Consider the following 27183-nt stretch of genomic DNA (forward strand, 5'->3'; position numbering starts at 1 on the left):
CCAAAGGTCATAGACCGACCACTGCCAGGACCGACGGTCTTCACAGACGCCTCTTCCACGACTTCCACAGCAGCGGCAGTGTAGCAGACAGGAGAACAGTGGCATTGTGTCAAAGCATGCGACCCCACACTGTCAGTGCAACAACTGGAAGCAGCAGCTGTGGTCTTGGCGTGCGGACTCTTCCAAGACGAACACCTTAACATCGTGACAGACTCTATATTTGTAGCAAGGCTCTGCCTAGCCATGTCAAGGCCAGGTGTGTCAACATCTGCAGCGGCCTCAATGCTTGAAAAAGCACTCTCTTCGCGACAGGGCACCGTGTCTGTCATTCATGTCAACAGCCACAACCCAGTCAAGGGCCTCTTCCAGACCAGCAATGACAAAGCAGACGCCGCAGCAAAGAGAGTGTAGACACTGCAGGAAGCTCGTCATCTGCATGAGTCACTCCACATCGGAGCCAAAGCGTTGGCAAAGAGATGCAGGATCTCGACAGCAGACGCAAAACATGTAGTAGCCACCTGCCCTCATTGTCAGAAGTCACCCCTGTAGACCAGTAGAGTCAACCCAAGAAGTCTCAAGGCCTCTGAAATCTAGCAGTCAGACTTCACCTTATGTCAACTGCTGAAGCCTCGAGCATGGCTAGCAGTGACAGTAGACACTTACAGCGGAATGATTGTAGCCACACAACACCCCAAAACAAACTCTAAGGCCACAATTCAGCACTGGCTGACCGCCATAGCATAGCTTAGTATCCCCAAGCAAATTAAAACCGACAATGGTACAAATTTTACCTCCAAACCTGCGCAAGAATTCGCCTCAAAGTAGGGCATCACTCTAGTGCAGGGCATCCCATACAATTCTACAGGTCAGGCCATAGTGGAGCGAGCAAACCAAACCCTCAAAACCAGAATAGAGGTGCTGGCGAAGTCAGAGGGTTTCACCAATGTCATTCCCCCAGGGGACCAGGCACGGCTGCTAGCAACTGCCCTGCTAGCGCTGAATCAATTCCCCAGGGGAGATGAAGCAAACAGTCCTGCTCAAAAACACTGGGCCACCCAAGCATTAGAGGAGGGCCTGCAAGTTGTGATCAGAAATGAGCTAAGTGAATAGGAACGGGGCTAGAAGTTGGTACTCACGGGGAGAGGGTACGCGGCTGTCAAAAGAGAAGGAAGAATCAGGTGGTGTCCACTTAAGTCAATCAAGCCTGATCTTCAGAATGAGACTAATGAAAACTGTGAGTTTCTGTTTACAGGACATGCTTGCGAAGCACCCCCGTAAAGTGTGCATTCCAGTTCCAGAGAAAAAGAACGAACCGAGAGCACCCAAGTGTCCCACGCCGGTGAGACCCAGACAACAACGATGCTTTTGTATGATTTTGCTATTGGGGCTGGTTGCCAGAATGCAAGCCAGCCCAGACTATTATCCTCATCAACCATTCAGGTAGGTCATGAAACACCTTTCAAATGACAAAGTGCTCAAAGAAATCACCACACCGGGCACCCCATCCTTTGTGTTCCACATCACCGATCTGTTCCCGGGGCGACCAAAGATAGACCACCACGCCCCACACCTCATGCACATGTACATGGCCTACTGGTGCCCAGCCTCCAACCCAAGGAAAAGGTACTGCAACTACCCGGGGTGGGGCCACTGTGGTTACTAGGGCTGTGAAACCATTGTTACAGATGCCAGACCATCAAGATATAGGTGGGACCCACAGGAACCCGATAAATTCTTACAGTTCTCCTGGGCACCCACCGGCTGTAACAAACCCTTCTTCAGGTCAGGGTTCTATCGAAACTATTATCAGGACCCTACACGCCGGACATGCATTGATTATAACATGACTGTTTTACAACCAGATCACCCTAGCTAGGCCACAAGCAGGACGTAGACAGTAGTCCTCCAGTCACCAAAAGAATGGGTGAATGTACAGATTATCAGACTCCAGCCGCCAGTGCCCCGGGCGGTCAGACCCAAAGAAATTATTAGAGACTCACAAAAAAAGAAAAGCACAATCCACCCCAAATCTTTGCCCACAAAAGTCACCAATACCCCGACCAGCTATGCAAATGCCTTTCAGATAGACCACTTAGCCGTGTCTGACCCGAATCCCATTTTCCGCATGCTAGAAGCTACCTTTTCATCTCTGAATAAATCCAACCCAAACCTAACCAATCCATGCTAGCTCTGTTACGATGTTAAACCTCCTTTCTATGAAGGAGTTGCTCTAAACATCCCATTCAGTTATTCCACAGCTGATGTCCCCCACCAGTGCAGGTGGGACACTCCCCGCAGAGGAATCACCTTGAGTCAAGTCACGGGTCAGAGAAAATGCTTTAGCAGTGCAACTTTAGCCAAGCAGAAGGGAAATGTTTGCACCGAAGTTGTCAAACCTGACAAAAAGATCAATAAGTGAGTTATCCCAGCTGCATCCAGAATGTGAGTTTGTCAACGGTCTGGGGTGAGTCCTTGTGTGTCCCTGGCCAAATTCAATGACTCTGATGATTTTTGTATCCAAGTTCTGATTGTTCCTAGAGTCTTGTACCGCTCAGACGAGGAGGTGTGTCAACTTTCCGAAGAACCGGGCCGGCTCCACAAGCGAGAAATAATAACAGGGGTAACCATCGCGATGCTGCTCGGACTGAGAGCAGCCGGTACAGCCACAGGTGTCTCAGCCCTCGTGACCCAACACCAAAGACTTTCTCAACTACAAGTGACTATCGACGAGGACTTACAGAAGATCGAGAAATCCATCTCCTTCCTGGAGAAATCAGTTTCCTCACTTTCAGAAGTCGTCCTGCAGAACAGGCAGAGACTGGACCTCCTGTTCATACAACAAAGAAGCCTGTGTGCCGCCTTGAAAGAAGAATGTTGCTTTTATGCTGATCATACAAGAGTCGTTAGAGACTCCATGGCAGAACTCCGAGATAGACTGGCTCAGAGAAAGAAAGACAGGGAAGCCCAACAGGGCTAGTTCGAGTCCTAGTTCAATCAATCGCCATGGCTCACCACCCTAATTTCCACATTGATAAGTCCATTAGCAATGTTACTCTTAGCTCTCGCCATTAGACCATGCCTGTTAAACAAGCTAGTCACATTTATTCAAACACGCCTAGAACGGGCCAACATTCTATTTGTAAGACAGCAACAATTGTTGTAAACCAAACTGTGAACACTGCCAGTTGCAAAGTTCTGCCTAGTCAGCTTCGCAGAATTTACTCAAGTTTTCCAAACCCCTTCTTTTTTTTTATCAAGTTACTACCTTGTACCCCTTTTCTCCAATGCCTCTAACTACCTCATTTTTTTTGTGAAAAGGGGGGGGGAGATGTGTGGGTGATAGCTAGGGACAGGCGCTCGGAAGATCACGTGATGTCACGGGAAGATAAGGACCCTCCCCCCGTCCCTTCGGTGGTGGCCCCTCCTAGCCCCATTAGCTTCCCACCAACCACTGACCTTTAGATCCTTTGCCCTCCCACTGACATAGTAGAAGACCCTTTAGACTATTTAACCCCATGTGTAATACAATAAACCGCCATTTGCCGTCCACCACATTGGTGTCAGCGTGTTAGTGGCCCGAGTAGCTCGAGGACGTCGAGCTGCCGTGCTGACTCTTTGAAACCAGGTCGCCATTGCCTCATATCGAAGGCAACAGACATCATTATGACATTACAGGGTCTTATGGAACCAAGGGGCCATTGTGACACGATGGGGCATCACGGAACCAAAGGGCCGTTGTGACACTGTTGGACTCCATGGACGCGAGGGTCCATTGTGAAACTGCTATGAAAAATCAGAAAAAATAGAAGAAACTGCTTAAGACCAAGGGAGCAGGAAGAAGCAGTATTCTTTATTCAGCCAGGTGCACAAGGGGGAATAGCTCCTCCCAAAGTTGTGCATGCTGAGTTCAGGAAAGTTCCTGCTTACAGACTGTATTTTACATACATAATCAGTGATTGCCACAGAACACACATACAAAGAATAATCATTTCCCTGAAACTGTTACCATGTTTTCCCTCCCCTTCACAGTTGTGTTCTTCATTCCTGGGGGTCTCTTTGGTGGTCCCTGGTGGTTGGTGATGCCAGAGTCCTGACTGCACAATGGACTGTAAAAAGTTGGCACAACTGGAGCTGGTTGCTTTCCATTCTCCTTACACGAGGGGCATTGTGCAGTTCCATGAACCAGTGGGTTTTGAAGAACAAGCATCATCAGGTAGAGATGGTTTTTCATCTGGTAACATCCCCCACTTTGAGGCTTGTGAAGCTTCTCTTCCCTTCAAGCCTTCCTAAGCCTCACATTGGTGTCTGCTGGATTTCAGTCTCCCTCCCATCCCACAGCAGCCCTGCCTTTCCCTCCTCCAGCCTTGGTCTCCAGCAGAGCCATGGAGGCTCTTTGGGCTCTGGACTTTTCCTGCAGCCACCCAGGGCAGCTGAGCTGTTCCTTTGGCACAGCCAGCCCTGCCCAGCGCAGGCAATGCCCAGCAATTCCCTGTCTGTGCCTGGCCTTGCTGCCAGCACCGGCAGCAGCTGTGGGGCCCCTTTGTGCCACAGCCCCTGTACAGGCCCTGAGCCCCACAGGACAATGGAGCTGGGGCACCGTGACAGCCATAGCTGGTCTATAGCTGCACAGATAATTTGGCGTAACAGACACCAACTTGACCAGCCTAGCTCATTCAATGCCTTCCACAGGCACTGGCCCTGCCCCACAAGCCCTGGGCTGAGTCCTGCCCCTGCACGCTCACACAGGCTGAGATGGACACTGATGGTTTCTTTGCATTTTATAGCTCTGCTTCTGTCTCTCTGGCAATTCTGTCTTCAAAGAGCTCCCCAAGGAAAAGATGCATTGAGTCATGGAACAACAGAAGTTGGAAGAGCCCCCTGAGCCCCCTTGGCCTGTGTGCGGCTGGGATGGAGTTCCCTTTGCCCAGAGCAGCCCCTGTCCTGCTGTGCTTGGCTCTCGTGGCTGCAGCAGGGTGCTGTAGCTAGTCTATTAGCTAGACAAAATAAATCTGGTCATAAGAAATCCAATTCGGCTGGCCTGGCTTGTTCTAGAGGCAAGTCCCTGGGTGAACAATAGAACTCATACAGACACCTCCACCAATCATAGCCAGTCCAGAGAGCAGACATATGGCTAGTCAAGGAGCTGGGCAGGGCTAAGACCCAGACCAATGAGTGTCTAGAACTGGGAGTGTTGAACTTCCTATATAAGGGAGTTCCAAACAATAAAACAAGCTGTTTGTCTCATGATCAAGAGGTGTCGAGTCATGATTTCTGTCTCCCTATAATGACTGTTCACATTACAGCAGGGTTGGTCCAAGCCCAAGGCTTTGGCTGTCCTTGTCACAGTGCTCGCCCCACATAAGGCATCTCTGCAACCCTCCCAACCATTGGGCTGGGGATGGGCAAGTGTTCCTGGGGACACAGGGGTGGGACAGATGGGCTAGACTGACCCAAGGGATCTTCCAATTCGTGTGATGTCATGATCAGCAGGGGAATGAGAGGGACAGGAAGTTCTCTGGATTTTCTGTGTTAATGCATTTGTCTCCCAAAGCAACCACTACATGTACTGAATTCTTGTCTCCTTGTGGTCTTCCTTGCTCCTGCATTTGGCCTTTGCTTTTAAGTCCCTGCAACATTATTCAGCCCCTCACAAGGGCACAGCAGCAGCTGCAGCTCACACAGGACTCAGCCCCAGCCATGGGCAAGGGGCCTGGCCAAAGGAAAAGGGGGCTCCCTGTGTGCCCTGCTCTCCTCTGCAGGAGATGCTGAGAGCTCTGCAGCCCCTGCTGCCATCCCATCTGCCCAGGCCAGCACAAGAGCCCCGGCCTTGGGGCCCTCAGGAGCTGCTCCTGCTGCAGGCCCAGGGCCCTGCCCAAAGCTGGGGCAGCCACAAAGCTGTGCCCATTTCTGGTCATTCCTGTTCGGATGAAGATAGTAGAAAAATTTAAACAAGTGGTTGCAGGTTCATTTATTTCACATAAATACAACGTGAGTCTCCTGGCTTACACAATGTCTCTTGATCACAAAAGAAGGAAGGATAATTTGGTTGAAGGGCGTGATTAATAGCATTTCTTTTAATGTAACAAAACAGAAGCAGAAAAAATTGAAAATATATATAAGGGCAGACTTGGCCTTTCATGGTGTGCATTGGGAGCTGCTGACAGAGGAAAGCAGGCTCTGTGGATTCCTTTGGTGGGTTCCCTCTGCTGGAGTCCATGTGCCTACCAAGCAACTCTAGCACTCCCCTCCTTGGCTGGACAGGGGAGAGAAAATACTATGGAAGACAACTTGTGTTTTTAGATAAAGGAAATTTCTATAGAAAAAATAAAAATGTTTTACATGCACTGGTTACGAGAATAAAACCCCAAAATTTTATTCTCTACTTCCCATCAGCAAGTGATATTCAGCCACTTCCCAGGAAGCAGGACTTCAGCAGGAGGAGTGGTTGATCAAGAAGAAAGACACTGTAAATAGGGAATGCCCCCTATTCCTCCTCCTTCCTTAGATTTTTTACAGAAACTAATGTCATACGGTCTGGAATATCCCTTTGGTTATTTTGGGTCACTGGCATGGCTGTGTCCCTCCCCAGGACCTTACCCACTCGCAGCCCCTGCATGGAGGGGGGATGCTGGGAGACAACACTGATGCTGTGCCAGCCCTGCGCAGCAGGAGCCAAACCAGGGGTGTGTTTCCAGCTCCTTTCTGTCTCCCAATGCAAAGCACTGGGACAGCAGTTATGGGAAAATGGAAAGTCTGAAAAGCATCCAGTCATGGCTTTCCTGAGAGATTCCTTGAGTTCATGGTTCCTCAGGCTGTAGATGAAGGGGTTCAGGGCAGGAGGCACCACCGAGTAGAGAACTGAAACCACAAAGTCCATTGCTGGGGAGGAGATGGAGGGGGGCTTCAGGTAGACAAATGTGTCAGTGCTGAGGAACAGGGAGACCACGGCCAGGTGAGGGAGGCAGGTGGAAAAGGCTTTGTGCCGTCCCTGCTCAGTGGGGATCCTCAGCACAGCCCTGAAAATCTGAACATACGAGAAAACCATGAACACAAAGCACCCAGAAGCTAAACAGAAAGTGATGACAAGAAGCCCAAGTTCCCTGAGTTTGGAGTGTGAGCAGGAAAGCTTGAGGATGTGTGGGATTTCACAGAAGAACTGGTCCACAGCATTCCCCTGGCATAGAGGCAGGGAAAATGTATTGGCTGTGTGAAGCAGAGCATTGAGAAAGGCACTGGCCCAGGCAGCTGCTGCCATGTGGGCACAAGCTCTGCTGCCCAGGAGGGTCCCGTAGTGCAGGGGTTTGCAGATGGACACGTAGCGGTCGTAGCACATGACGGTGAGAAAGGCAAATTCTGATGCAATGAAAAAAGCAAAGAAAAACACCTGTGCAGCACATCCTTCATAGGAGATGTTCGTGGTGTCCCAGAGGGAATTGTGCATGGCTTTGGGGACAGTGGTGAGGATGGAGCCCAGGTCGCTGAGGGCCAGGTTGAGCAGGAAGAAGAACATGGGGCTGTGCAGGAGGTGGCCGCAGGCTACGGCGCTGATGATGAGGCCGTTGGCCAGGAGGGCAGCCAGGGAGATGGCCAGGAAGAGGCAGAAGTGCAGGAGCTGCAGCTGCCGCGTGTGTGCCAATGGCAGCAGGAGGAAGTGGCTGATGGAGCTGCTGTTGGACATTTGCTGTGTCTGGACATTCCAACCTGCAGAAGGAGGAAAGACAGTGACTTTAGAGGTGACATTTCCCATGGGAGAGTCAAAGCCCTTTCTCATAGACCCTTCCCTGCCACTAAACACATCTAAACCTCTCTGTGTCAAAGGGATCTTCCTTCACCTGGATTGCTGGAGCCCTGATTGGTGTTGGCCAGTGTTCAGCAAGGAGCCAGACCTTGACCTGCACAACACCTGGGAGTCAGCCCTGATCCCAATTCAGGGCAGGGGAACAGTGCAGGCTGGGGACAGTCCTGGTGTTTGAACCTGGATAAATAATCTCCTCTTAAGGAACAGGAACTGTAAGGGTGAAGGGATGGGGACTGCAGGAGGCTGAGCGAGAGATTCTGCTACACTTGGGGAGGACAGAGAGTCCAGAGAGGTAGGAGGATTGTCTGAGGCTTAGTGCAGACTGAGGGGAGCTGCTTTTTCTGTTCCCAGCTGCCATGGACTTGCACCTTTAAAAGTTTCACTCCTTTGTTACCCTGTAAAGCCAGGAGACTCTGCTGAGAGCAGAGGGATCCCTGGCAAACAAATTCTCCCATTCCCAAAGTGAGGGAGAGCTGGCTCATTCCCAGCCTGCCAGCCTGCCCTGCCCAGAGCTCCCCGGGACAGAGGGAGCTGGGACACCCCATTGCTGTGCTCAGCCTGCACAGGACGAGCCCCAGGGCTGGGCCTGAGCCTGCAGCTGGAACTGCCATTCCCAGAGAGCCCCTCAGCAATGCCAGGAGCACCTGGGCAAGGCAAGGAGAGAGAGAGGCAGGCCCTGAGGAAAAGCCTTTCCCTGGCCAGCCCTGCACAGCCCCTGCCAGGCAGCAGCAGTGCAGGACAGTGGCCCTCAGGCCCTGGTCAGCAGGGAATGGGCACATGGCAGGAGAGATGCCCTTCATCTCTGCTGCTGCTCTGCCGGCCCAGGAGGGCACTGAGGGCCCCGAGCCCCCGGGCTGAGGGCTGTGCTGGCTGGGAGGGGACAGCAGAGCTGTGCTGCTCAGGGCAGTGTCTGCCCTGCAGGGCAGGGCCAGCAGGTGCCACATGTGCCCTGCAGCAGGGCTTCCCTCAGCACTGCCTCCCTCCCTCCCTGCCCAGGGCTCTGCTGCTGGAGCTGTCCCAGCCCGAGCTGTTCCTGTGGCCCCGGGCTCCTTCCCTGCCAGTGCTGCCAGAGCCCAGCCCAGCCCTGGGCCAGCTCTGCCCTGCAGCTGCTCGGGGCTGCAGGGGTTAAAGAACAGCTCTCCCAGGCCTGGGCACCATGGAAAGGGGATGCTGGATGGATCTGGAGGCTGGGGAGGTGCAGGCACTTGCTGAGCTTCCAAGGAATCCTCAGCATAATGGTTAAGAGCCTCAGCCCCTCCTCTGCCCTGCACAGCTGAGTTTCCATTTCCACCAACCTGAGCCAGGGAAAAGTGGGAGCACAGATTCAGGAAAGCAGAAACCCAAACAGGAAATTCCTGCTCTGAAAGAGCTCATGAAAAGTCCCCTCAGAAATGACCTGAGCATGAGCTGGAGATCTGAGCAGCCCTGGCCCACACTGCACCCTATCCACAGCAGCAGGACCTGCCCTGGCAGGAGTCACTCCTTGCAAACACAGCTCCCCTCAAGCATCCATGGGAGCTCTCAGGCAGGCTGAGAGCTGCCCCTGGCAGGTGGCAGATGCCCTGGGCTGGCCAAGAGCCCTCAGGGCTGCAGCACCTGCTCTGCACCACAGCCCTGGGCAGCCCTGGCTGCAGCCCCAGCTTCAGCCCCTGCAGCCGTCCCTGGCAGCAGGAGCCGTCCTGCCCTGTCCCTCTGACGGTGCCCAGGGCAGCCCCGCTCTGGAGCACATCCTCCCCCAAAGCAGCAAGGGCAGCAGAGCCATCCTTACAGTCACCTCAGTGCTGTCCTGGCTCAGCTTGAGGAGATCCCTGCAGCCACAGACTTACCCTGTCACAAGTGGTGAACATTTCTCCACGAAGAAGCACAGAATTGTCCTTCCACTTTCCTTGAGTCTCTGCTTGCTTCACTGCTCTCAGATACCTGCAGACAGAGCCCTCAGCCCTGCTGGGCTGGGAAAGCAGCTGCCCCTCAGGAGAAATGTCTTTTTAAAGCTCCTCTTGGTTTCCAAGAGCTGACTCTGTTCCAGGAGCCCATCCCAGCTCAGCTGCACAGACACAGCACAAGGACTTTAATGAGTCTCTTGAGGTTTGGTGTTTTTTACATGAGACTCAGTTCCTGAGAGAGTGTTCAAAAAACTTCTCAAGAACTCAAAATTAAATTGAAATACTCAAGTTTCTTCAAGTTTAATTGGACCCACTAAGAGACATAATTGAGAAAGTGTCTCCAAGTTCTAGTTAGATCAGAACACTGCAGGCAGTGATGACAGGTGGGGACAAACAAGGCAAAGCTGTCTCTGATGCTGAGCAACCCTGGATGTGTTTCAGGAATGCCAAGGGCCAAGGCCTGAGCCCCAGCCCCTGCCAAGGCAGATCCTGTCCCTCCCTCCTTGCTCAGGGCTCTTCCCGGGCCACTGGGATGTGGGGATGTGCAATGCCAAGGGCAGCACCATGGGGCGGCCCCTGCCAGGCTGCTGAGCAGGGACAAGGAGGCAATGAGGCCCCAGGCCTGCAAGGGTCACTTGTCTCCTCCTGATGCCTCAGGCCCAGGGCCAGCAGCCATGGCCCAAGTGCTGCAGGAGTTGGCTGTGTCAGGGCCTTTCAGCTGCTGCCCATGCCTGTGCCCTGTGCAGCCCAGGCTGTGCTACGGTGTCCATGCCCTGCGCCTCTGTCCCTGCAGGCTGTCGTCATCCCCCGGCTGCCCCACCTGGCTGGCCCCTTCCTTTGCTGACAGCTCTGCGTCCTGCCTGCCTCTGCCTGGGCACACAGAGCCTTGGGCTGCTCCAGACTCCTGCTGGGGGATGTGTTGCACCACAGCCCTGCCCTGGCAGGGAAATTCCTTTCTCTTTGTGTCCCGTCTGGGCCTTCCCAGCTACACTTGGCATTAATTCATTTTTCTCTGGTTGTTTTGCACTACGTGAAAAGGATCCACCATCTCTGAAACCGCTCTTTAAACACTCTCATGGCTCTCCTCCACTGTTCTCAGCCTCCAACCTAAGGAGCACAGAGCTCCATTGTCCTTATTAAGTGGTCATGTGCCTGAGGCCTCCAAACCCTACACTGGGAGATCTCTGGCCACTCTCCAAGGTGTTTGCAACTGAAAACATTCTGCTCATAGTCTAAGAAAATCACCAGAGGGCAGAGCCAGCCCAACCTTACTGTCCTGGCTGCTCTTGTCTGGGAGCAATCCTTGGATATATGGAATTTAGAAGGCCAAATATTAATTTTGCCCATGGTCCCTGGACAAGAAGGTTGGTTCTTTTCCACAGGAGGGAAAGAACAGAGCCCCAGTGTTTCAGGGGCAGATGAGGTGACCACAAGATGCCAATGCCAGCCGATCTTCCAGGGTTTGTTTTTTTTTTTTTCCGGGACTACCCTTGATTATAGGAAATTTTGTCGGAGTTGTACCAATTTTGGCAATGGGCATCTAAAAAGATGGGTGGTTGTTTTCCATAGCAAGTAAAGCACGGAGCCCCAGTGCTCCAGGAGCTGAGGAGAGCCTGTCCTTGACATTCCAGGATCAGCCAGACCTGTCAGGTGGCCCCTGAGAGGCCAAGCCAGCCAGACCTGTTCCATGTTCCCTCAGTTCCAGGGGGCCCCACAGTGTCCCAATGGTCCCTTGCTTCCATGAGGCCCTGAGGTGTCACAATGTCCCCTTGGTCACACGGGACCCTGAAGGCTCTGAATGGTCTCCACGGTTCCATAAGGCCCCACAGAGTCACAGTGGTCTCTGGGTTCCATGGAGCCCCGCTGTGTCACCGTGGCCCCTTGGTTTCATGGGGTCCAGTGGTGCCACAAGGATCCCCTTGGTTCCATGAGGTCCCCACAGTGTCCCTGTGATCTCCACAGCAAGGAAAGAACCCAGCCGCAGGGTGGCAGGGGCAGTCACCAGAGGCCAAGGCCAGCCAGACTTGACAGTACTGACAGATTTTGCCTGGGAGCAACCCTTGGATATACAGAATTTCAGAGGTGGAATTCCAATTTCAGACATGGACACCTGGAAGAGAAAGATGGTTCTTTTGCACAGGAAGGAAAGCATGGAACACTGGTGATTCAGGGCCAGATTTAAGGCTGTCATCAGAGGCCTAGGCCAGCCAGACCTCTCTTTCTTGGTAGGTTTTGTCTGAAAGAAACCCTTGGATATAGGGAATTTTGGAGGTGGAATCCCAATTTTGGCCATTTCTGCATAGATAAGAGTGACGGTTCTTTTCCATAGGAAGGAAAGCTCAGAGCCCAAGTGTTTCAAAGGCAGAAGAGGAGAGAGCTGGCTCCTGGTAGACAAAGCCAGCAACACCTGTTTGTCCTTACAGTTTTCACTTGGGAGCAATCCTTGGATGTATGGAATTTTAGAGGTGGAATCCAAATTTTGGCCATGGGCATCTAGTCAAGATAGATGTTTTTCTCCTATAAGAAACAAAAGCCCAAGCATTTTGGAAGAAGATTGGAAGTGGCCACCCTTAGGCCAAGCCAGCCAGTGTCTCTCGTGGCACCTTTCGTCTAGAGGCTGTCCTTGGACACAGGGCATTTTGGAGGTGAAATGTCAATTTTGGCTGTGGTTGCCTGGACAGGAAGAAGAGTTCTCTTCAGTAGGAAGGAAAGCACAGATCCCCAGTGTTTCCCAGGCACATGAGTGCCAGCCCTCAGGAAGCCAAGGCCAGACAGACTTGTCAGTCCTGGCAGCTTTGTCTGGGAGCTATCCTTGGATATAGGGAATTCTGGAGGCAGATTCCCAATTTTGACCATGGGTGCCTGGTCGAGATGGATGTTTTTTTCCCATAAGAAAGAAAAGCACATGGTTCTAGTTTCTCAAAGGCAGATGAGAGGTGGCCCCCGGTGGCCACGGCAGCCAGATCTGTCTGTTCTGACAGATTTCGTCTGGGAACAATCTTTGCACAGAAGGAAATTTGGAGGAGGAATTCTAATTTTGGCCATGGGCCCTGGAGGAGAAGGACAGTTCTCTCCCATAGGAAGGAAAGCCCAGAGCCCCAGTGCTCCAGGGGCAGAGGAGGAGCAGCCCTCAACATGCCAAGGTCAGCCAGACCTGTCAGGTGGTCCCCAGGAGGCCCAGCCAGCCAGAGCTGTTCCATGTTCCCTTGGTTTTGTGGGACCCCACAGTGTCACAATGCTCTCCTTGGTTCCATGAGGCCCTGCAGTGTCACAATGTTCCCTTTTGCTTCTGCAGTGTCACAGTGGCCCCTCGGCTCCACACACCCTCACTGTGTCACAGTGGCTCCTCTGTGACAGCACGGGCTCCACAAGGTCACCACAGGCCCTTGGTTCCTTGGGAACCCCGAGTTTCACAATGGTCGCCTTGATTCCATGGGGCACCACAATACACAGCCAGTATGGTAACCCAGCTCTGATTGGCGGAGCTGTCCATCAATCACACTGCAAGGGCAGTGTTATCCCAGCTCTTATTGGCTCAGCTGTCAATCAATCACACAATAGCGGCTGCTGCTGCCTACCCTGACTCTGATTGGACAAGCAACTGGGAGTCCCACCCAAGGGGCGGGCCCATGGAGGCCCAGGGGGTTAAAAGCCGGAGCACGAGGCCAGCCCATGCTCTGATTGCTGCCTTCTCCTGGGGCTCCTCTGTGAGCGACGCTGGAACCCGAGCAGCTGGTACCTGTATGTGTGTCTTTCTACAGATCTGCTCTGTTTGTGTTGTTCTCTCTTTCTTCTTCTTCTAATCCTACTTACCTGGGACATTTTTGGGTTAACAGTTATCATCTTAAGGGGGAAAGGTTTTTAGGTCAAAAGGGCTAACTTAATGAACTTAATGCTATAATAAGAGTTTCATGTTTAACTGGATGTTGTATTAAACCCATTGCCAAAGTTCCTAAATTGTCTGTATTTTCCAGTAAAATTTTGTGTCACGCTGACCTCCTAGCTCAGTTGGTTACAGCGTGTTGCTCATCACAGAGGTTGTGGGTTCAATCCCTGTGTGGGCCATTCACTTTAGAGCTGGACTTGATGATCCTTGTGTGTCCCTTCCTACCAGGAATATTCTTTGCATCTGTCCATGTTGAGAAGATCTGGTTGGTGTTCCTCCTTTGTAGCAAACTCAAGTAAAGAAACCTTTGGTTCCCCCCAGCATTTAGGTTTTCTGGGGTGTTACAGCCCTGCAGGCTCACAGTGGCCTCTTGTTTTCATGAGGCCCCACAGAGTCACCCTGGCCCCTTGGTTCCATGGACCCAGCAGTGCCGTGATGATCCCTTGGTTCCACAACTTCCCACAGTGTCACCCTGGCCCTTGGTTCCATGAGGATCTGGAGTGTCCCACAGGTTGATGCCATTTGTCCTTGCTGCCCCTGCCATCCCCCTGCCCCACAAACAGCCCCAAGCCACCGCGAAGGACAGGCCCTGCTGTGCCAGCCTGGGCTCAGGGCTTGGCCTTTCTGCTCCCTGCAGCCAGCCCAGGCCTTGCTCAGCATTGCAGTTCCCTGCTCACAGCCTTGGGCTCCCTGCAATCCTGCCCTCAAGGATCTGCTCTCAGCAGTGCCTGCGCAGCCTTGGGCACTCCCTGCCCTCAGTGGGGCCCAGGGATGCTCCAAGGGACTTGGAGTTTTGCTTCTGACTCCTTGAGCAGCTTCTGCAACCTTCTCTCAGTGCTGGGGGGTCCTGGACTCAGCCCCAAATCCACCCTGGGGTGATGAAAATACAGAAAGCCCTCAGAAGCCTCTTGTCCTCCTCCATTGGTCTTTGAGTCTTAAGGGTGTATGCAGTTGATTGGAGTTAGTTTGGAGTTCTCTAAAGGAGGAAGATTTCAAAGTGCATCTCATGACTTTTCTTTTAATCAAGGGAATGTTTTCCTACTTTTAAGTTCAGTTCATTTTGCCCACCTGGGACTGACATCCCTGTGCCCTCCATCAGAACCTTGTCCCCTGAGCTCTGCAGCTCCATGTCCCAGCCCCTTGCACCATGTCCCAGCTGCTCTCCTCAGAGCTCTGCCTGCACACAGGCCCAGGAGAAGTTTTCTTCTTGCTGAGGAAAGAATGGAAAAGCCTAAGCAGGTTTCCTGAACAACAAACCCCACTCAGGAACCACATGCTCAGTCCAGGCTGTCTGGAATGATGTCACCTTTCTACAAGGGACAGGGTGAGCAGAAATGATCTCTGTGAGCAGAATTCTCTGAGTCTTTCAGCTGAATTCTCTGTCCTTTCCCTGGATCTCTGTTGCAGATGGAAGCTGCTGGTGCCATTGCAGCCTTTAACCTTTCTTTTAAAAGCAGACAGATGCTCCCAGGTGTGTTCAGCAGGATTTGCTCCATGTTTATACAAAGCTGTTGTGTTCCTCATGGAACCAATGGTCCATTGTAACACTGCTGGTTCAGGAAGACCATGCTGACACTACAGAACCTCATGGAACCATCCATCCGTTGTGACACAGCAGGACCTCATGGAATCAAGGCAACACTGTGGAACCACATGGAACCAGGGGGCTATTGTGACACTGTGGGGGCACCATAGAAACAAATATTCGTTGTGGCACAGCTTGTAACCAATTGTCCATTGTGATACTGCAGATCTATCACCGCGGGGCCTTACCAGAGAGATGAGACTCGAGACACAGTTCTGGGTTCAGCAGACCAGGGCAGGAAGACCACGTTTATTTAAAAAAACCCGGTTTTATACATTTCCTATGAGGCCCATGGATTGGAGGATGGAATTCCCACCTCTTCACCACATTGGTCAAGCCAACTGTCAATCACCTTTCTCCTCCCACCTAGAAATATGTAAACAATGAAAGACAGTTAGCAAAACATGGCCAGTGTTTACATTCACGAGCGTGAGAGACTGCATGTCTCTCCTTCAACATGAACGCTCGGCAAACCAGGAAAAAACCTCATGGCAACACAGATCCAAGAGACCGTGGTGACACTGTGGCAGTTCATGGAACCAAGGGGCTGTTGGGGCACACCAAGGCCCTCTGGAACCAAGGAGAGCCTTGTGGCAGTGCAGAACCAACGAGGCCATTGTGACAGTGTGGACCCTGATGGAACCAAGGCCCCATTGTCACACAGCAGGGCCCCCTGGAACCAAGGGGCCCTTGTGAAACTGTGCAAGGGGCATAATGGAATCAAGGACTCCACTGATACTGAAATCTGCTGGAAAGAAACGTTCTCACACAGTTTTGAGTATTTGAAAGCAGGCATTCTTTATTACATAAAGCATGGTGGTCACTCGGGTGATCCTTCATCCATCCGAGTGCACTGAGCATCGAATGAGCAGAGTTTTTATCAGACACACTGATTACATATTCATGAGCTATCCCCACTGACTTTGACTTTATCTGACATAGTTGCACCCCTTATCACAAGTCCTTATGTGGTTCTCTGGGGTCTGTCTCCAACACCTCGTGTCCTTTTCAGGGGGCTGTTACTCGACCCCTACTTTTGAGTAAGGGCAATATTGTTGTTTTGCATAACTTCTGCTTTGTCAGGCTTGCAGAGCTGAGCTGGCATCCTGCTGATGTTTTGTGTGAGTTACATCCTTTATCTGTTTCTCCAAGACTGTGCTATTCTGTTCTACTGTCCTCATCAAATGTCCCCTTTCCTTGAGGCTCAGTTCCTTATGGGCACAGGTCTCTCAGTATCTATGTTTCATTTTATAGCGTAGGGCACTATAACACTGAATCTTGATGCAAGCTAAAACCATACAACAATTATTGTGGTGACCATTATAAACAGATCTTTTAACCGAGTCCAGCTGGGTAACCATGAAGGAAGTTTGGTCCTGATTTCTTCAATTCCCCAGGAGGTGTCATCTTGAGCTGTACATTGAAACAATTTTTAGGCTACAATACTCTGTCCCAGAGTCAGTTCTTGAGCTTCCTGGGTCAGGAGAAGCGCAGCTGTACTGCCTTCAGGCAGCCCAGCCAGCCCTGGCTGACACTGTCTGGTTCTGTGAAAAGTTGGCCACAGCCCTGCTCCTGTCCCCAGGAGCTGTGACAGCACTGCCAGAGCTGGGTTTTGTCTCTCCCAGGGAAACAGATCAAACGGGTCCATGCGGTCTGGGGGCCCAAAGCAGGGCCTGCAGGAGGGCTCGCTGGGCTGGGAAAAGGCAGCCCATGAATCTCCAGTCCAGGCTATGAAGTCCTGCTGAGCTGCCTCCAGGAGCTCACAGAGGCTTTACCAGCAGCCCATAATTGCTGATCCACAGCCAACACCTTTCCCCAACCCCGAGAAATGCCTGCGACTCTCACACTGCTCCACTGTGGCTGTGGGAGTTGGCAAAATGCTTCTTTTCCTTCCTGTCCCAGCCTCCTTTGTCCCTGGAGGATTTCGGATTCCAGGTAGGGTTCTGTGGTCTGGACTATTTGTACTCTGTACCCACTTAGTCACAGAAAATTCCACAGTGCCACAGTCTGATCCCAGCATTGCTGCTGAGTTTCAGTGGCTCAGGATGTCATCTCCATACCAGAACAGGACTCCAAGAGGGTTCTGATGTTTCCATTCCTCCAGCTCTTTTGCCACTTGGTTTCCATATAGGGGGGGAGTATTTTTAAACCTCTTGGGTAGAACTGCCCAAGTCAGTTGGGTTCTTCTCCCTGTGTTTGGATTTTCCCATTCAGAAGTAATTACTTCTTGGCTTTTAGTACTCAAAAGGATACAGAAAAAGCCACCTTTCAAATCTGATACTGTGAACCATTTTAATTTTTCACTCCAGGTTGTTAGCAAGGTACAAGGATATATTATTGATTGGGTCTATATCTTCTACTGTCTCATTTATGGTTCCGAGGTCCTTTACCAGCCACTAATCTTCTCCATTTGCCTTCTAACTGGCAAAATAGGGGTATTAAATTTGGATTCACATTCCTTCAATAATTATTTTAATAAGTTGTCCACACAGGATAATGACCACTTCTGACTTTCTATTTTCCAAGGGTATTGCTTTTGCCTTCCTGGTCCTGCTCTGGATTTCAATTTATTTCTTACAGACTCTGCCATTTTAGGTTACTGGGGCACCTCTCCAGCCCAGGCTACCAGATTTACTGCATCCTCAAGTGATACAGATGGCAGATGGATCTCATTGGATTTTGAACTGTAGTGCAAAAAGAGAGGCTTCCACGTAATTACATCCTGGAGTAATAACCTGTATTTTGCCATTTTCATGTTGATTTTAGCATTCAGTTTTTCCAATAGTCCGAGCAGAGGCTTTAGTAAATTGGGTAGATACAAAAACTGGGGAGCCATCCATTGTTTTGATAATTTAAAATCAATGGGCTAGAAAAATGGCCGAATTGCATAATTCCCTGCTGCACCAATGATTGTTATAGAATCATTATTCAAGTTTCCTTTTGCTGTATTTAGCACAGAGTGACCAGCTCCCATGTCCACTAAAAATTCTACCTCCCCATTGACCTCCTCCCTCCCCAGCTTAGCAGTGACCAGAGGTTCTGCTGGGAAAGCATCCTCTGGTCCCCTCAGTGACCATCGGTGATGGCCACAGGACGGGGGTTTGTGCTGTAACTGCAGACAGTCGCTTTTCAAACGCCTCTCTTTCCTACAGTGTGCACATTGATTCACGCCCAGTCTCTCTTCTTTCTTCCTCTGCTATTCTTTGATGAGCTCTCAGGGAGAAGATTGATTGAATTGTGGAATAACTCACTTTGGAAGAGTGTCCTTTGCAACAGAGCCTTCAACTGCATCAGATGTGGCTTCACTTACAACTGTTCTGATGGGTTCTGGTAATCCCCCTGCCCTGGGGTCACTGGAGTGTGGAAGCATCTGAAGTATTTGCAGTTTGCTCAGTTTTACTCAGCTGTGCAGCAGAAGGTGCTACAGGGGTCTCTGAAGCAGTCAGAGCCCCCGCTCAGGGTGGTGATCACTGCATTTCTGCACAAGAATCAGCCTGGGCACAGCAGGATCTGCCCATCTCTAGGGCTGCCCCGAGTTCCCCCCTGGAGAGGTCCCAAACATTTCAGTCCCAGTTAATTCTGAAGGTGACTCATTTTTGCTCATTTTGGAGTTGGTTCACTTAGAAGGCTCTTGACTGAACTCAGTCCCTTGGTTTCAAGCTGATGGCCTGTCTCAGACCAGTCTCTGCTCTGGTCTGTGTGGACAAAGAGATGGGAGAGTCCTTGGGCCACCCAGAGGACCGATGACTTCAGTGCTGTGGTTGCACATCGACAGAGCTTTGTTTCACTGCTTCAGACCCCCCCTCTCCTCTTCTCCCCCTGGGCATTTTAAATCATCCTATTTTCAAAGTCATCTGCTCTGCTCTTCTCCATGTCTAAAAGAAAAACAAAGTACCTGAAAGGGAAACCACCCGTCTTTATTGCACATATTTTTGTCATGCTTCTTCTCCTAAGTATTTTGGTTTAAACACAGAGCAACTTAATTAATCAGGGATTTGAGACTTGAATAGTGAGTTTCATCTACTCCCCTGCAGGCAGCCAGCAGAATTTGTTTTCTCCAGGCTCCCTGTGTAGTCAGTAGAGACAAGAGAACACTCTGGAAGCTGGCTGCTCCCAGCTGGCACACAAAAGGAAGGTTACAAATCTCTTCCTGGCACTTTTCTCTTGCTCTGCACTCGGGTTTTTTGATAGCAATAGCAGTGAAGGACTGCATGGGAACAGGTGCATTTTGGTGCAGACAGGTGACAGCTGAGATTGTGACACTCTGTGTGGACCCAGAAAAAATTCCAGTCCTCATTCAGAGTAAAAAAACCAAGCACTACTGGGTCCCTATTCCACCCTCCCCCTTCATTTCCTGAAGAGCCAAACAGGAAAAAGCTGTGGAAGAAAGCAGAGGGTTGCAAAAGAGATATTTGGGATTGCTTATTTTGGAGTCAACAGATCCTCAGGGACTCTGGGTCCCAAGGCAAGTACTGAATAACAGAAACAAGGGATTTCAATGTACAGATTGGATGTAATTTCACAGTTCAGTGTTTGTGCTGTAGATGAGAGGTGTTTGGCACAGGGGTGTGACAGATGTTTGCAGTAGGTCTGAGTGAGCTGGGAATTTCCCAGGAATGGGGGAATATAACCAAGAGCCTCTTCAGAATCCTCTGTTCTGGTGAGAGAATTCTTTGGGAGTGTTTGGAAAAGGTGACAAAAGACAATAAAATCTTTATGGATTCTACCTGAAATTGAAAACAGAACAATCAAGATGTGAGGATTGTTTGAAGCACAATCTTTGTGCTTTATAGAAAAACTGCAGGAAAAGAAAGAAGCAGAGAAGGATAGAAATGTTTGTCCAGACTGGGAAATTATTACTCTTGGTTTTGCTGTGTTCCTGTCTCAGCAGGATGAGCTGGGATTCAGCATGGGACCAGAAAATGGAACAGCAGTTACTGAGTTCATCCTAGAGGGTTTCCCAGAGCTTGATCCAAGACTGCAGCTATTTTTCTCTGGGGTCCTTCTGCTCATGTACGTGACAACAGTGATGGGGAATGCAACCATCATTTTCCTCGTGTGTGTGCATCACCACCTGCAAACCCCCATGTACTTTTTCATCAGCAACCTGGCCTTCCTGGAGATCTGGTTTACATCCTCCACAAGCATCAAACTGTTTGTCATGCTGAGTTGTGGCCAGAACAGTCTCTCACTGAGCAGCTGCTTTGCCCAGAACTATTTCTATTTTGCTCTGGGCTGCACAGAGTTTGTCCTGCTGGTTGTCATGGCCTTTGACCGCTATGTTGCCATCTGCCACCCTTTGCTCTACGCTGCCATCATGAAGCCTCAGCTCTGTGTCCGCCTGGTTGTTGCTGCTTGGGTCCTGGGCTTTGCCCTGCTGAGCTACCGGCTGCTCTTCCTCTCTGAGCTGTCTTTCTGTGGCTCCAAGATCCCCCATTTCCTTTGTGACAACTCCCCCTTGTTCAGACTGTCCTGCTCTGACACCAGCCTGCTTTGGAAAACAGACTCTGTCTTCATATCGTGTGTTGTGCTGGGTTCGTTATGTTTGACTCTGACATTTTACACTTGCATCCTTTCCTGTGTTCTGCATCTTCCAGCAGCCTCTGGGAGGAAGAAAGCTTTGACTACGTGTTCTTCCCATCTCATCACCTTATCCATTGTCTATGGGAGCTGCATTGCTCTCTACACGTGTCCTGCAGAAGATGTTTCCTTGAGGACCAACAGAATTGTAGCTCTGCTGAACACAGTCCTGTACCCATTCCTAAATCCATTCATCTACAGCCTTCGGAACAAATCTGTGATCCTGGCCCTGAACAAAACCATTGCCAGGGCAAGAACAAAGCTTTTCCCCTAACCATGGTGCATTTCTGGAAAGCCATCCCAAGAATCTGGGATCATGTGTTACCCAATACCAGTGCCTGTGTGTGCAGCCTCCAAACACGGCTGCCTCAGGAGATGGATGCTCCTGCAGGGCTGTGTCAGGTTAAGAGGTAAGAGACTCATCTGCACACCCAGGCAGGGCAGCAACAATGGCAGGAGGAGAAACTCAGTTCATTCTCTGCCCTGGCTGCTCCCAGGCCCATCTCTGGAGAGCCACCAGCTCATTAAGAGCCCATCTCCAAAAGAGAGAAGAGCTCAGAGGAACAGTGCAAGTGACAATCCAAATTACAGCTCCTGAGCAATGGACCCCCTGTCCCAGCTCCTTTCCTGGGACAGCCACCAGCCCTGGTGCCCAGTTTGAAACCCCAAAGTCACTGAGAGCAGGTCACCATTTGGACTAAGGAGATTGGTGCCCTGGTGTGTAGGACTGATTATGGGATGGAGGGGAAGAGCAGTTTCGGATAGCACAGGACTTGTGGGAAGGTAAGGACTCAACCAGAGCAGTCTGCCCTGTGTTCTCATTTACCTTAGATTCTACCTCCTGTGTGAGCAAATCTCTGTTCTGCCTGAGCACAGGAGCCTGGGGGTGTGAGGGCAGCAGCTGGAGGAGGGCACAAACAGCCCATCTGCCAATGGTGCCGGCCACAGAGTGACCAGAGGGACTGGACTGAAGGGTTTGGGGTGTGGGGGTGTCTGGTCTGCACCAGCACCTCAATGGGGCTGTGGCCTCGGGGCTCAGCTGTGCCAATGCCTCAGCTGGTGAGACTGGAATCCAGGGGAAGCTGCTGAGCAGAGGAGTGTCTGAGCACAGCTGCTGCAGGGATCCGTGTACAGGGATGGACATGGAATGGGACAGAATGGACCAGGATAGGCCATTGGGAATGATCTGCAGTTCAGAGCAGAATGATGGTCTGGTCCATCTGCCCGAGCCCTCCAGGGCTGACCAAAAGTTAAAGCAGTCATTCAGGGCACTGCCCAAATGTCTCTTCAACACTGACAGGCTTGGGGCATCAACCACCTCTCCAGGGAGCCTGTTCAGTGTTTGACCTCCCTCTCAGGAAAGAAACACTTTCTCCTGTGCAGTCTAAACCGTCCCTGGTACAGCTTTGAACCATTCTCACACGTTCCATCACAGGATATCAGGGAGAGGAGAAAGGGAAATGCAGGGCAGAGCCAGGGGTGCAGTGAGATGGGAGTGTGCAGCCTGCAGGGACACAGGGACAGCTGTGGGACAGCGCAGGACAAGCTGTGCTGGGCATGGCCAAGGGCCCTGGCAGGGCTGGCAGTGCCCAGGAGAAGCCAAGTCTTGGTGCCCTGGGGCACAGCAGGGTCTGTGCCACCAAGGGCTGTGAGGGGACGCCTTGTCCTGAGGCCCTGGGGCCTCCTGGCACAGCCCCAGCAAGGCTGGGCACTGTCACCCCCTTGTCCTGCCCTCAGCATCGTCCCTCCTCTCAGGACCTGAGGTTGAAGGGCTCAGCAATAAACGCACCACGGGGCTCAGTGGGATCAAGCAAGTCCTGACAAACCATGGCTGTGCCTTGATTTCCCCCTGTTCTGGTGCAGTTCATCAGGAAGGTTTTCTGCTACAGTTATGGAGAAAGATTTCAAAGACCTTCTAAGAAATACACATTCCTGTTAGAAAGGGTGTCTTTTATTACACTTCTCTTTGGAGCAGAGGTGACTGCAGCATTCTGTGATTGACATTGATCCAGGGTCTCTCCTCAGTAGGCCTGGCCTGCTCAGAGAAGCTGTGCCTTGAGGGCTGAGCCAGTGTGGACAACCTTGCTGCACATTGCCCAAGCCCATCCTGTGTGTCCTCCCTCACCTGGGACCTGCTTTGCTTGGAGAGCTGCCTGCACTCAGGAATAAAGGGAGTTTCTAGTTTTTGAAGTAATGTAAATCTCCTAATTTCCCCCAGTGCAAACAGCCCCACTCCTCAAGTGTGTGCCAGCCCAAGGTGCCACCAAAACCCCTCCAGCCCTGCCCTGGGCCAGCTGTGAGGGTGGGTCATCATCCCAACCTGCACTGGGCCCTGCAAGGGGCTGTGCCCACTGTGAAATACAAAGTTCAGTTTCGTGTCAGGGAAATGAAGAAAATCTGTGTAATTGTAGTTGTGGAACACGGCCATGGGACAGTTATAAGGATGAGTTCTAGTAAACAACCAAGGAAATCATTGAATAAGGTTTTTGAACAAACTTTGCTTGCAATTACCTATTATAAGTCTTAAGCTATTCTGTAATAAATGTCTTTTAATTATAACTTTAGAAGCTTGTTTTTTTATTAAAGAATTTTTAACTGTAATTTTAGAATGTAAAAAGGCTTTCTCACAGACTGGTAAAAAAACATCCTGGATACGGAAGAAAGATTTCAGCTCGCTGATTTATGGTTCTTGAAAAAAGGAAACTGAACATCACTATCAAAGACTGATAAACTGGAAAACAGAAGCTGGACCCCACATCTGGAAGCTGGACCCCACCACCTGGGATACATATCTTGGATGTACATCCTGGAATATTGAAATTTAAAAGAGACCACAATAGGTACTGAATAATGATGTTAAAAATTTGAAATAGGAACTGCTGAGAAGAGCTTATGAATATGTATGAATATAGTCAATAAAATCCCAGCAAGTCCAGCAATCGGTGTGCAGTCAGAAGGGAAAATCCTTCCACTGTACCCAGCGCTGTCTTTGCTCAAACTTTACCATGCTAATTAATTAATTATTAAATTGAATTGCTTGATATATTGACCGTGTCAAGTGTTAGGAATGGGCAAGGAGACCTTCTGCTCCAGTTAAAGCGCCTTTATTGATCAGCTCTTTTAGCGGGGAAGGGGGCTCGGGGGCTGCGCACACCGCCGCTGCTCCCACGGAGTCAACGCCGCGAAGGAGGAGTCTCTCGGATCCGCTGCCTGGGCCGCAGAGCCGGGGCTTCGGTCCTCGCGAGAGTGCGCGGAAGCCTGGCTGTAGCTCGCCCGGTCTAGGGGTGTCTCCTTGGTCGAGTGTAGTCCAGGTGAGGGCGAGGAAGGAAGTGGCTCCTATTGGCAGCTGGGCATTCTTCCTGGCTCGGTGGTACTCCCTGCGGGTCCTTACTCGGCCCTGGTCAGCTGTCCAGGAGGCTTGTTCGCCTCTACTGGACTCCGGCTCGAGCAGGGTCTTCTGGGAGCTGTCAAGTTTTTACATTCTGGGTGGAGCCAGCAGCTGCATGACAGTCTAGGAGGTGTGAAGTTACCATGGGAACAGAGTATCAGCAGCGAGGGTGGAGTCTTCTTGGGGAGCAGCGGGGCAGCACAGGAAGGGCACAGCAGGGAGACAGGAACTGGGGTCACAGAACTGGGATCTCAACTTGGGCTGTGAAAACAACAACTTAGAACAGACTGGTTATCACAGGTAAGTGAAATACAATCTTAACAATTCCAACCTTTATTTCTCTGTTAGAGGGAACATTCACTTCAGTCCCCCCTTTCCTTTTTGATTGAGCGTCTGCTCGCATCATGACCTTCTAGTTTTTCTTTTATGCACAAGTCTCTTTTAACTTTCGGTATTGCTCTAAAATCTCTGTTGCATCTCTCAAATTCTCCTCTTGTATTTCTACTTTCATTAATTTTGTGACCTTTAAGTCTGCTGCTTCTGGAATTTTAAAACTCGCTTTAATGGTCGAGGTCACCACTCGGACTAGGAGTGGGATCATACACGGAAGAAATATAACACTTGTTATAGCACATAGAATCACAAATCCCACTTTCTTCCACCAACTTCCCTTTATTGTCCAAAAATTGTCCCACCAATCTGTACTTCCAAGAGGCTGCCATTCTTGTGTACCCACATATGCTATCTTCCTGATTTCTTTTGAAATATTCCTGATAACCTCTCCTCTGTCATCAATTTCTAAACAGCATTCAGAGGTGTTAAATTTCCCTCAGATTCCCCCTTCATCTTCTAAGAGGTAGTCGACTGCCAATCTTATTTGGTAAACCGTTGACCTTGTTTGTGATAATTGATAACTTATGTGATCTAGTGCTGTAGCAGTTCTATTTGAAATTACTTCTAATACGGCCTGCAGCCTAATTATTCTATTTAGCATGTAAATGGGCGTCCTATACCCCCATGACCCATCCTGTGCCCAAGTAGCAGGTCCGTAGGTTTTTACAATTTTCTCTGGGGTCCAAATTTCACTTTTCCAATTCTGAGAACTCCCCATATCTATTATTGTCCTCCTTTTCCTGCTTGCTGGTTTGAGGTGATCATACAGGGGAACTCCAAGTTTATTTTCAAAATCCCGGGGTAGCAGGAAGAATGCCGGTTTAATCACTCCAAGGGTACAGCTACCCGCCCAGTCTCCTGGCAGATTAGTATAGGCTTGGTTGCCACAAATCCAAAATAAGTATGTAGGGGCTGCCCAAAAAGGGTCTCCTATACCTGTGGGAGACTCCCAGTACCTAGAGATTTCATAGACTTCCCAGAAGGGATTCTTGTTCTCACCCACACATTGGTATAAATTGTATCCTTCATGGTAGATACACCCTTGCTCTTTCTTATAAGTTGCCCAATATATTGAGGGCTTGTGAGGTATCCATTCTTGCTGATACTCTTTTACTATTAGGTACCTTTTACATGCCATTTCTCCCACGTTCTGTATCTCCCTCCGATCCTTTTAATACATTCTTCCCCTACAACCTTTGATTTTAATTCCCACTTCCCATTCTCTCTTTTAATCTTCATTTTTGGTTCTTGCTTCAGCTGTTTCCACCTCAAAATATCTATTACACTCAGGCTAGTTCCTTCCCAAGGCCACATGTCGGCCATCTGTGTACTCCCACAAACCCAGCAATCAGTAACATTTAATTCATGACTTATTCGCTCTATTAAATCAATAAACAAATTCTTACCCTGAATTTCATCGTCTGGCTCTCCCTTTTTGCTCAATGGCCTTTCTTTTATCAAGTCCATTGTTCCCTCGGGACTCTCCAATTTTTCTAAACACAGCCAATCTTCCATGGGACATTCGCCTGTCATTCTTTGCCTGTAATTCCCTGCATTCTTTATTACCCAGTACTGCATCCCTTCTTCTTGACATTTAGTCAAATAGACAATATTAAAACATTTACGGTTCACGTGCGTGTGCACTCTCATGAGGGATTGTAAATTTTCTCCATTGTACACCGGTTGGTAACATTTTGGACATGCTCCACTCACTGTCTCGATTACCAGCAGGACTAATATCCATTCCCCCACCCAGTCCTTGGAATGTCCCATAGTCTTTTCAGAACTCTTCAGGTTCAGACGCAGCAATTGTCAAGGTTGGGCTCTTTTTACTGGTTTCCTACAAGGGATCAATTAATAAATATACCAGTCAATTATTTTGTTACTGCTTTTGGTTGTTTCTTAAATGTCACCTTTAAGGGATTTGTATTGGGAGTTACAGTCCAGTGAGAAGGACACTCGGAAGGAACCCCATCTGGGGGCGGGACTGGCCCTTTTACTCTTGATATGTGGGTCCATCCCCTTTCTTGCGTTATTATTGCTGTATGAGTTGTTAACAGCACCTGGAATGGCCCTTCATATTTTGGTTTGAGCGGTGAAGTATTCCATGACTTTATTAACACCCAATCCCCAGGCTGCAGCCGGTGTATGTCTGCATCTAAGGGAGAGGTTTGAGGGAGATACCCCTTTTTTCTTAACTCTGCCAATGTTTTACTAATTGTTTTTAAATAATTTCTTACATCCGCTTCCCCTTCAAGATAATCCCCGGTACTCCAGGGGGTTAGCAAGAAAGGCAGCCCAAACAACATTTCATATGGAGATGCCCCTATATCTGACCGGGGTCTGGTTCGAATCCGCAGGAGGGCTAGGGGCAAATATTTCAGCCAATTCATCCCGGTTTCAATAACTAATTTGGTCAAAATGTTTTTCAGGGTTTTATTTGCCCTCTCAACTCTCCCTGAGCTCTGGGGGTGCCAGGGTGTATGGAGTCTCCATTTAACACCTAAAGCTTCTATTACGTCTTGCAATACTTGCGAAGTAAAATGGGGTCCCCTATCTGAGTCTATGTTGTTTACTAATCCATATCTGGGTATTATGTGTTCCAGTAAAATTTTTACCACTGTTTGAGCAGTTTCTCTCTTAGTGGGGAATGCTTCAATCCAGTGGGTA

At 50.1% G+C, this 27183-nt stretch overlaps 3 protein-coding genes across 3 annotated transcripts in view; 2 read left to right on the forward strand and 1 right to left on the reverse strand.

Annotated features, from left to right (window-relative positions):
* The window catches only part of LOC134562336 (zinc finger protein 664-like), a 455591-nt gene that overhangs the window by 264742 nt on the left and 163666 nt on the right, over nt 1–27183 (forward strand).
* Nucleotides 5871–9811, reverse strand: LOC134562414 (olfactory receptor 14C36-like). The gene is made up of 2 exons (XM_063419806.1): nt 9625–9811; nt 5871–7701 (listed from the first exon to the last, which is right to left on the reverse strand). Exon 2 carries the CDS (start codon nt 7676–7678, stop codon nt 6485–6487), a length of 1194 nt encoding a protein of 397 aa, XP_063275876.1. The 5' UTR covers nt 7679–7701; nt 9625–9811; the 3' UTR covers nt 5871–6484.
* Nucleotides 20025–22922, forward strand: LOC134562428 (olfactory receptor 6M1-like). The gene has a single exon (XM_063419824.1). The coding sequence runs from the start codon at nt 20062–20064 to the stop codon at nt 21004–21006; it is 945 nt and encodes a 314-aa protein (XP_063275894.1). The 5' UTR covers nt 20025–20061; the 3' UTR covers nt 21007–22922.

Source organism: Prinia subflava, chromosome 27, assembly GCF_021018805.1.
Source record: "Prinia subflava isolate CZ2003 ecotype Zambia chromosome 27, Cam_Psub_1.2, whole genome shotgun sequence".
Lineage (NCBI taxonomy): Eukaryota > Metazoa > Chordata > Aves > Passeriformes > Cisticolidae > Prinia > Prinia subflava.